Here is a 10,860-nt window from a genome sequence, read left to right on the forward strand (position 1 = left end):
CAACTCTAAAACGAATTATCGATGATCAATATTAATTAACACCACTAAACTACCAAGTTGGTGTTAAGCACGGCCGTCCTTATCCAAACCCCTGACATGTCTCCCCAAACACCACTTTCATTCTATCGTCTATGGAATTTCTCACAAGTTTCAAACAGCAGTGTCAGTGTATCAACCGACTATATTAGCGCGTTTTCGTCTCTGTAATACTATTGGCTGGGTATGGACCAGAAGGCGGAGCATGCCGGCATACGCTATTTAAATTGCTCTGGCGAACTATTTGCGAACCACATTGTCAAGACCAGTCATTTTAGTGACATGAGGAACTGTCGGTTATCGCTGTCATCATAACAAGACAACTACTTAAAAACAGAAACAAACGGTTTGAAAAGTGTGGATACCAGAGAACATAACTTCTGGAATATAATTTAAACTATCCGTTGATCCGGTCTACAAATGAGCAACTGGTAGGTTTAAAACCTCTTTCTAGCAATTCGTATCAAACTTTTGGGGAAGTTGATGATGCTGAATGCATGCCATGGAAGAATACTGGAGTCTATTACATAACTATTAGCCAACTCAATAGACTCAGTTTTAATTTATTTGATCTCTAGGCCTATTTGAAAAGCGTGGAACAGTGGCACTTGAATGGATGCGCGGCGCAGGGGAGTAGGGATACGGGCGATTTACACGATAAAAATCATATCCACTGTGGCTGATAGCTTGCAGAGAATATAACTGCTATTCATCATTGTTTATGGATTTAAATCATTTGATCATACTATTTCAACCCAGCATAATACGTTTAAGTGCGATAAACATGTCATGTTTATGCGTGGGCTGATTCATTCATGTATGATGCAATAGGCTACACTTCTTGCAAATATATGCAATACAAACATTTTACATTTGCCATGCAATCATTGTAAGTCATAGGCTCTATATTATCAATGTAAACATATATGCTTGTAGGCCTACAGTTCTAACTTGTCTCAATTGAATGTTTGAAAGACGCAGTTGGTTCCCATTTTTTTAGGCCGCACCTGTTCGTATTTGTAGATGGCATTTACCTTATTTTGAGTGCCGCTTTGGAGCCTGGCTGAAGATACATATTTTATTGTATGTTAAAATGGTAGTCGTAAATTAAACATTGTAAAATATATATATTTTTGTGTGTGGCTGCAGAGGTATAGTAGCACTGTAACAATTGCAAGACCACCCCGGAGGCACTCGTGAACAACTGTGCGCTGGCAGTAGGTCAGGGTTACCGTAAATTCTGTAAATTCTGTTTCTGCAGAAAAACTTAAACCATGACATTGTTTCCAGTGAATGTTGGCACTATATATAAATCTCTCAGATTAGGCCAGTCCATGAGTACTGTGATTCAGTTTTCCACAGAGCATAATTATCCCACTGATCAAAAAGGGTCTGTAATAATAGAATAATAGACAGTTATACTTTTCCATTCTGTTACCATGGTCCCATAGAAACAGATAGGAATATCGCTGTTTGGTATCTATTGATCTTCCTAAAAGCAACACAAAATTAAGGATCCTGTCAAACCACAAAATCTAAATAAACAAAGGAAACAAAACAGCCTTATCTATTCAATTTCGACACTAAACTTCCTATTAATCAAGTACTGTGTAAACCAGACAATCATCCTAATCATAATTGATATTCATTGAGGAGAGGTTGTAATGCTGACTGACTTTGCATGTCATATTACTGATTACTGCCAACAATGCAAACGTCCCCAAATAATGCCCGAGTTTGATGAATGAGGTGCTCTTAACTCCACTCACCACCAACATGCTATTTGAGATCCAATTTAATAAGATATTTTAGGACTAATTCTAGGGGCTGATACTGCAGATATCACTCTTTAAAGATCAAATCCTTAATAGTGAAACGCCCCCGTCCTTTTGTGATATTACAACAACAAAGAGGTTACTGCAAACAGTGAACAATATTTTTCCCCTCAAACAGTCATTGCAAGTGTTACAGAACAGCAGCATTTTTATTTGTTATTTTACCAGGTAAATTGACTGAGAACACACTCTCATTTGCAGCAACAACCTGGGGAATAGTTACAGGGGAGAGGAGTGAGCTGATGAATGAGCCAATTGTAAACTGGGGATTATTAGGTGACCATGATAGTTTGAGGGCCAGATTGGGAATTTAGCCAGGACACCAGTGTTAACACCCCTACCCTTATGATAAGTGCCATGGGATCTTTAATGACCTCAGAGAGTCAGGACACCCGTTTAACATCCCATCTGAAAGATAGCACTCTACACAGGGCAGTGTCCCCAATCACTGCCCTGGGATATTGGGATATTTTTTTAGACCAGAGGAAAGTGTGCCTCCTACTGGCCCTCCAACAGCATCTAGTCTCCCATCCAGGGACTGACCAGGACCAGCCCTGCTTAGCTTCAGAAGCAAGCCAGCAGTGGTATGCAGGGTGGTATGCTGCTGGATAAGCATATGTATTGCCATTTTTTCTTGATGCACAACACTCCCCACCTCTGTTTCGTCAACAAAAACAATAACATCCATGGGGCGGACAGTGGTGCTGTTTCCCCTAGTGCGGATTCCATTTTTAAACTTACTTAGAAACATGAAAATAAATATCTGAAGTCAGTCTACACACTACAGAAACGTTTGTAAATTAACTAAAGAGAGACTTCAGTCTAATCATAGCTAAACATCTCGGATGTGTTTACGCTGAGTAAAAGTAATTATATTTGGGGATTTAAGTATTGCAAATAAGGGAACACAAAGAAAATATATATTTTCCTGACTCACTCATGTCCCTTTTCATAATTGACTCTCATATCATCAAATCTCCCAAAAGTCTTTACTAAATTCAATACATTTCTTGTAAATGGAAAAACCCCAACCAAACAAAACAAAAGCGTTCACAATGTCCGTTGCAACCATGGCTAGGACATGTATAACAGAGCAGACACAGGCAGGAAGGGCTCTCTTTTAATGAGTGGTGTTACAGTAGTGCCAGAGTTAGAGCCCTCACAGGACAGCCATTTTGCTGCTGAGAGAAGATGAAGTCCCAGAGGACTCTGTGTCAACAAGTTACGTTGATGCCCTCAAATGCACACATGAGCCAGAGAAAGAGGGATACTGTGTACACTTTCATGTTCACATTTCCCCACTAATCGGGAAAGTTTCCACAAACATTTGTGTAGTCAAGTCACACAGCAAATGTAATAACTGTTATTTCTGTACCACTGACTCCCCATTTAAAAACGCATCATTACTACCTGAAAACACCAAGCACCACTACACGGTGCCAAAAGCCCTGGTCTGCCCGAGAAAGCCTGTGTAAATTATGATAGCCAAAACGGCCAAACAATAAAAAATGTCGACGGCCATTTTGGCCTGTAAAATTAGTTTATTATGATCAAGTTCAATCCACACAGTTAATTATTAAAACGTTTGCTACAAATCAAGCTATTTAATTAAATGGTGATCCATTCTGACTACACTTGTTGTCACTCAGGATCACGTGCTGGCACAGACCAATCACAGACTGGCAGGCTACGAGGAGGCGTGTGCCCTTATGCACACTCATTGCACGTGCACCTCAGGGGTTGTGATGTGCTTTCCCGATGAGAGCGCAGATTCAACGAGCCTGTCAAGTGGAGATGGAGGGGCTAACCAATGTCTATGGGGCTTCCGTTAATTGACGCCGACGTCCTCTATCAGCGTTGAGTTGACTCTCAGGCATGATGAAAACGATTACATCGACCATGATCCATTGTTAGTTACTGCCACTTTCTCCATGATCCTTAGCGATTTTTTGTTTTGTTTTTGTTGGTGCCACTAAGTCCCATTCAGCCATATGGCGAGCTTCAAATTCAAATACTTCCGGCTTCATGAGCCGTTGGGAGTTTTCCGTTGGAATGCATGGATGAAGTCAGCGCTATCAACATCTACTGGTTTTAATGGGTATGGTTGTGATTAGCAAGGTATGTGAAAATGGACATTAAGAATGCACCAGTGGGCAATGAGTCAGGAAGAGTGGTGCATGCACCGTGCAACGTGACAAACGGGCTGGTGTGGCCGTCTTCACGGTAGGGTTGTCACAGTAAAATAATTGCGATACTCAGAGGTATAGTGGCAAGGAAACAAAACATGAAGCGGACAACATTTCCCAAGGAAAATGTTCTAATGATGGAAACGAGCAGCCTTATGTTGCCAACCAGAATCACACATGACTGTAAGTCGCTTTGGATAAAAGCGTCTGCTAAATGGCATTTATTATTATTATTATTATTATTTCCCAAGCTATAGCACACAATATGTTACCTACAGTAGGTTTCTTAAAGGACTAAAGAGTTTTATCCATGGAAAATTAGGTTTCGTAGTATCGCGATACTGGTATTGAGACAACCCTACTGTCGTGACAACCCTACTTCACAGAGTGGAAGTGACGGGCCTGCTTGTTAAGCAATATTAAACCAATCATTCATTTTCTGCTTTAACAAGACTGTTATTTCCTCTTCCATGTTGCAACAAATGTGCTGGTAAATATAACATTTTGAAGGTACATGTGCATCCGACGATGATCAGTCATCAGTTAACAGTAACGGTAGGTCAAGAACTTGAAAAAACTTTGGAAAAGTCCAAAGAATCCCTTCCATGGGATCCCGTAGAAACACCGTAACCCACAATCCAACAAGAAATTATCTTGTCGACACTGAGGCCAACAAAAACAAGTATGCTTTGTGAATGACCATCAGTGGGACCTTACTCCTATTACTCTGTGACCTCTCTCAGTGGAGAGTGGAAAAGCCAGGATGGGGGTTGAATACGGTTGTTATTTTGTCATAACTGAATGAAATATTGTTGGCTTGAGGAGATGTACTTGTTCTTGCTCTTGGGTATACAGTATTTGATGGTATTCTCAGGCTGTACACACTACATGGTAATCGAATGGATAATGATATAATAATCCATGACAGTTGGTGACTATTTCATGTACAGAGTTCAGATTGGAAGCTGTTACCATTAAATAAGGACATTGAGTTCATATTGCTTTTATCATTACTAACAGATTTTTACATCTGTATCCGTTCTTTGACACCGTCAGTAAGTCTAACACCTTTCTCTCTCTATCTCTTTTTCCCTCAGCATACGTCATTGCTGGGGTCCACACAGCAATCGGGTCGCCCGATGAGAGAGCGCTGATCAACTCATCATCCTCAGCCCTGTGGATACCAGAGGCCGTCAAGGACCGAGAGAGAGAGAGGCTTTGTCTCCTCCTCCCTCCGTCCCCCTGTCCGCCTCACTTCACCACCCCATTTCCTGCTTGAGTTGGTCCCCCTTAGCGTTTCAAAACTGTTTCTCCAACGGTTTTTCCAAAAACTCAGACTGTTTTCCAAAGCAGAAGCAGCGCCACAGCCCTCCCACCAGAACGAGGTGATGGGAAGTGTGCGAGCCAACCGCTACAGCATAGTGTCAACCGAGGAGCACGGCATGAAGTTGGCCACTGTGGCAGTGCCCAACGGGTACGGCAAGGGCAAGGTGCACACGAGGCACCAGCCCCAGAGCCGCTTTGTCAAGAAGGACGGTCACTGCAACGTGCAGTTCATCAATGTCTCTGAGAAGGGCCAGCGTTATCTCGCTGACATCTTTACTACCTGTGTGGACATCCGCTGGCGGTGGATGTTCGTCATCTTCTGCCTGGCGTTCCTCCTGTCGTGGCTGTTCTTCGGCTGTGTCTTCTGGCTGGTCGCCATCTTCCATGGGGACCTGGAGAACGACGCCCAGAAGTGCGTCTCCAACGTTAGTAGTTTTACCGCAGCCTTCCTCTTCTCCATCGAGACCCAGACCACCATCGGCTATGGCTACCGCTATGTAACCGACGAGTGTCCTGTGGCGGTCTTCATGGTGGTCTTCCAGAGCATTGTGGGCTGCATCATTGATGCCTTCATCATCGGCGCCGTCATGGCCAAGATGGCCAAGCCCAAGAAGAGGAACGAGACGCTGGTGTTCAGCCACAACGCTACAGTGGCCATGAGGGACAACAAGCTGTGTCTAATGTGGCGCGTGGGGAACCTGAGGAAAAGCCACCTGGTGGAGGCCCACGTTCGGGCACAGCTCCTCAAGTCGCGCACCACTGCAGAGGGGGAGTTCATCCCTCTGGACCAAGTGGACATAGACGTGGGCTTCGACAGTGGAGTCGACCGTATCTTCCTGGTGTCCCCCATCACCATCGTCCACGAAATCAGCGAGGACAGCCCATTCTATGACATGAGCAAGCAACAGCTGGAGACGTCCGAGTTTGAGATCGTGGTGATCCTGGAGGGGATGGTGGAGGCCACGGCTATGACCACCCAGTGCCGCAGCTCCTACCTGGCCAGCGAGATCCTCTGGGGCCACCGCTTTGACCCGGTGCTCTTTGAGGAGAAGAGCTACTACAAGGTGGACTACTCTCGCTTTCATAAGACTTACGAGGTGCCCAGCACTCCGCTGTGCAGTGCCAGAGACCTGGCAGAGAAAAAATACATCCTGTCCAGCTCCAACTCCTTCTGTTACGAGAACGAGGTGGCGCTGACTAACAAAGAGGAGACGGATGAGGGGAACGGGGGTAGCGTGGGCCCAGACGTAACTCACACAGACAATATCTCAGACTCTGCACGTCACCAGGCCACTGTGCCACTAGAGTCCAGGCCCCTGAGGCGAGAATCTGAAATATAACTGTGCAGAGACTTCAAACCACCTCACAGAGAAGAAGTTTCTGATTCTAGAATCATGTCTTGTTGTTCCAAAAGGCACATTGAGCTGAGCTGGGCCTTGTGTAAAGGACAGATTCATGCCGAAGGTACTGCTGTGGGAACGGGGGTAGCCGGGGACTTGTATGTAATAGTTTCTTAAAACAATGTAATTGCATATTACAACAAAAACAGCACTATGAAATGTGCATAGATGAAGGAAAATGTTCTTGAAAAATGGTTCCCACAAGAAAATGAAAAGTATACATCTCTTTAGCATCTATGGATAGACAGGAACATGCATCTATATAACATTGGAAGGGATGTTAGATATAATGACTTGAAATTAGCAGACATGTCTCTGTGTATCTGTCCAGCAAATAATGAACAAGATGGTTTTAAGAACTACAGTTTTGATTTCTATTCACTGCCCTTAAGTTGAAAAGAAAAATGCTGCTATATGCAAATTCTCTACTTTCTCGTTTCAGAGGAACTGGGGAAAAACAAACAGAGATGTCCACCCATAGAGTAAGAGAGACATTTTGAAAGTTCTGCTCTTTCAGAGTGAAAACCAAATATGTTTTTATTTAGCTAATTTGCACTTTTTAATTGAACATGGGCAACCATCTCCAAAGTACTATAAAGTTATTTAATGTTTATCCAAACAATTAAGCTGTAATTCAGCCCTTTTTCTTTATAATAAGATTGGAATTTATCACCAATTTTCCAGTGAATGCACAACTGATTTTGGCTTTGACTAGAGCCTCATGTTGCAGTGAACTGGGCGGTCTTTGAAGGCTTTAGTGAATTGCACCAAAGGAAATGTAGCTCAATGTAGCTTTAACCTATTGGAGAAAATACTATGCAGCTGTTGTAAAGTAGCGGAACAAATCCTTAAAAAAAAAAAAACTAAATTATCAATTTGATACCTTTTTATATGAACTGCTACTTCAATACAGTACTTCTCCAAAGCAGATATTTGAACCTGTATGGACTTGTTATTTGAGCTGGTCTCATAACAGACATACAACATAACATACTGTACATGTAAGGGCCGTTCAATGCTGGTCAATTCAATAGAAACATGCCTGTTTTCTGTTTTGTGTGAAGGAAATGAGCAGGGTGGTATTAGTATTGAAATTTAGCATAACTGAATTAATGCCTACAAGACAAGGGGGGTGAAAATGAGCATACAGATGTTCTCAAAAAGTGCTGCTATGTTGTTGCATTTTGTAGGGTTTGATAACAGAAGAAGCCAAAGAGTATTATTATCATCATCATAATTGTTGAGTGTCTCATCCATTTGTTAATGGTAGAAGTAGAGCATTTTTCAAAAGTAAAAAAAAATGTAGAGGAAATATTTATTTTCCAACACTCCTTTTAGATGTGTTCACAGCACTTAATTGGATCTCATTCAGCATAAGACTTAATCAATCTCACTGTGATACAGTCATGATACGCACAGTTATGATGAGAGGCTTTCAGTAAAGTGTTACCGTCATTTTCATATTCAAAGCCAAAGATCTAAGCCAGACTAGACTAGATCAGCAACATGTTTTAACAGTTTTTCTTAGGTGTTAGCACATGCTCAGAAAATAACTCAAGTACAGTGTTACAATAGTTATTTTTCAGTAAAAAAATATGTTTAAGCAAAACAACAAAACATCAGTTTCGTCTTAGTACTTCGGTCGTCCACAATTCTGCCATCACAAAAAGAGAATATCTTCTCCTGAATTCTCTTTAAATAAGGAGAGTATAAAATACAATGCATCTACCCCTCTATCATACTCTATCGATGTCTTTGCTGTTCATGAACGTGTACTTATATCCAGAGTATGCCTAAGGATTACCATGCCTTGATATCAAATGGTATTTTATTTTTCATTTTAAGTTGTTTATTGTTTTACTTGGGAATCTTGGATTGTAAAACATGGTTTAAACTAAGCCAACAGTACTGTAACCTAGGCATATTAATAAGATATATTGAAAGCCTATAGAGTTTGCATTACGGCAAATCTATCTCCTATTTCTTTGACTGAAGGCCATTCGGCTAAAATGTTCCTTTTCTTGTACATAGACCCCCTCCCTCCCTGTTGCAGTAATTTTGTATCAGAGTCTTCCAGTTTTACTGCAAAACAATGGAATGTAAAGATTTTATATTATTAATAATGTTATTATTGTTATTGTAAATGCTATTATATTGTTACTTTTTTCAATAAAACCTCAATGAATGATCAAATGATGTTGTGTTCATTGCCATTGTAATAATGATTATAATAATTTAAGATATTGACATACAGTAACACAGTAAACCACCAATGATTTAAAGTTACCTAAAAATCTGTTATTGAGGTCACCTAAAAACAAAAGTATTATCTTCCATCAGGGAAATAATATGTTAAATATCTATCATCAGGCTTCTGGGGTTACTGTAGGATGTTGTGAAACTCCCCCCTTATCTTGTATCTAGTACTAAGGCAACAAGCCATTGAATAAACCAGACAAAGTTTGTGATATATTTATGAGAACATCTCAGTGTCCCTCTTTGAGAATATGAACAATCCTCAAGACAGATATGTCTTTGCCAAATGGCACCCTATTCCCTACATAGTGCACTACTTTTGACCAGAGCTCTGCTCCATGGTCAAATGTAGTACACTATATAGGGAGTAGGGTGCCATTTGGGATGCAATATGGAAAAATACAGAATTGGCCAAGGGCCAGTGGATCAGCTCTGGTAGAGTATGTTTTGAAGGGACCCTGTACATGTGCGTCAGAAGTCTTACCTTCTACAGTAGTGGTTTAGCTTGTGATACTAAGCAGCACCCCTGTCCTACGTCTTGTCGACTTCCTAGAACGCATTAGGGATTATTATTAAACCAATAGGGATTAGCAGCACCCCTTTCTATTTCTCTCTTCTGACACACTCCACCTACAGTATTATCCATCTATTTCAGTTTCTCTTGCTTCGACACACTTTCCCCAGCACTTTCCTGCTCTGTACATCGCTCATCTTGTCTTCCAGTCCACTGTAATTGTATTGATCTTTGTGCTGCTCATAATGAGTGTTCCAATTCTTCACAATTAGTCTATTATTCATAGATGAGTGTCAATCTGTGGTTTCCAATCAACTTTAAGTTTCTAACATAGTCCATTTCTTTCAATGATCTCTGCACAACAGACAGTCTTATAGTGTCAGGGAAATGTGCAATGATACAAAGCAATATTTCATTAGTGACAGATATAATGGTTAAACCGGGAATCTATAGGAGTGCTCTAAATCACAGGTCTGCTCTGAATACAAAATTAATGAGAAAAAAAAAACATGGTTTGACACTTTTTAACAGTGTCTTGTGTAATTGCCTTGTCATTATGTCACAAAGACAAAATCCAGTATTGGAAGAGGGCAAAAAGAAACAGATGACAATAACTATCCACCCCTGCACGTGTGTTCAAGAGAGAAGAGGGATGATGGAGAAAAACAGGAGAAAACCGAGCTCCATGGAAAATTCCTAAGTGTACAGTTCATGAAGATTGACACTAATGTCAACTTCTGGAGTCTTGACTCTGGAGTCAGTGCTGTGTGTGTGTGTGTGTGTGTGTGTGTGTGTGTGTGTGTGTTTGATGTATTCTGGCAGCTAAGTGATCTGATTCACTTCCTATCAAACTGGCAGAAGAGAGAGAAATGGAGTCAGATAATAACTCCAGTTCTGTTCTAAGAATCGACTCATTTGTCAAGATTTACTCAAAAACCCTATGGGCCCTGGTCAAAAGTAGTGCACTATATAGCGAATTGGATGCTATTTGGGATGAAGACACTGCCCAGCAAACATGAAGCTATTGGCCACATGTGGGTATTTGGTGGGCGCCAAAAACACCAAGCCCACACCAAACCCAGCACAGGCTCGCCCACACCAAGCCCAGCACCGGCTAGCCCACACCAAGCCCAGCACAGGCTAGCCCACACCAAGCCCAGCACAGCCCAGCTACGTCATAATGTAGAGGCGGGTTCTCATTCGAAAATTTGAGGCCGTGGTTTCAGCATATACTCCAATTCATGTTTTTAAGTGAAAAATAACCAAATGTAAAAACACCATTCAAGCCAATGAGCGTTCCAAATGAT

The 10,860-nt window shown here is 41.5% G+C and overlaps 1 protein-coding gene across 1 annotated transcript; it reads left to right on the forward strand.

The window, feature by feature from the left end:
* The first annotated feature begins 300 nt into the window (after positions 1–300).
* LOC118397470 (inward rectifier potassium channel 2-like) lies at positions 301–8,976 on the forward strand. The gene is made up of 2 exons (XM_035792240.1): positions 301–467; positions 5,155–8,976. Exon 2 carries the CDS (start codon positions 5,446–5,448, stop codon positions 6,721–6,723), a length of 1,278 nt encoding a protein of 425 aa, XP_035648133.1. The 5' UTR covers positions 301–467; positions 5,155–5,445; the 3' UTR covers positions 6,724–8,976.
* Positions 8,977–10,860: the final 1,884 nt, after the last annotated feature.

The sequence above is a fragment of the Oncorhynchus keta genome, chromosome 2 (genome assembly GCF_023373465.1).
Source record: "Oncorhynchus keta strain PuntledgeMale-10-30-2019 chromosome 2, Oket_V2, whole genome shotgun sequence".
Taxonomy (NCBI): domain Eukaryota; kingdom Metazoa; phylum Chordata; class Actinopteri; order Salmoniformes; family Salmonidae; genus Oncorhynchus; species Oncorhynchus keta.

What these genes read in the sequence shown, in the direction of transcription:
- LOC118397470 (XM_035792240.1), top strand. Translation starts at nt 5,446, where the DNA reads ATGGGAAGTGTGCGAGCCAACCGCTACAGCATAGTGTCAACCGAGGAG.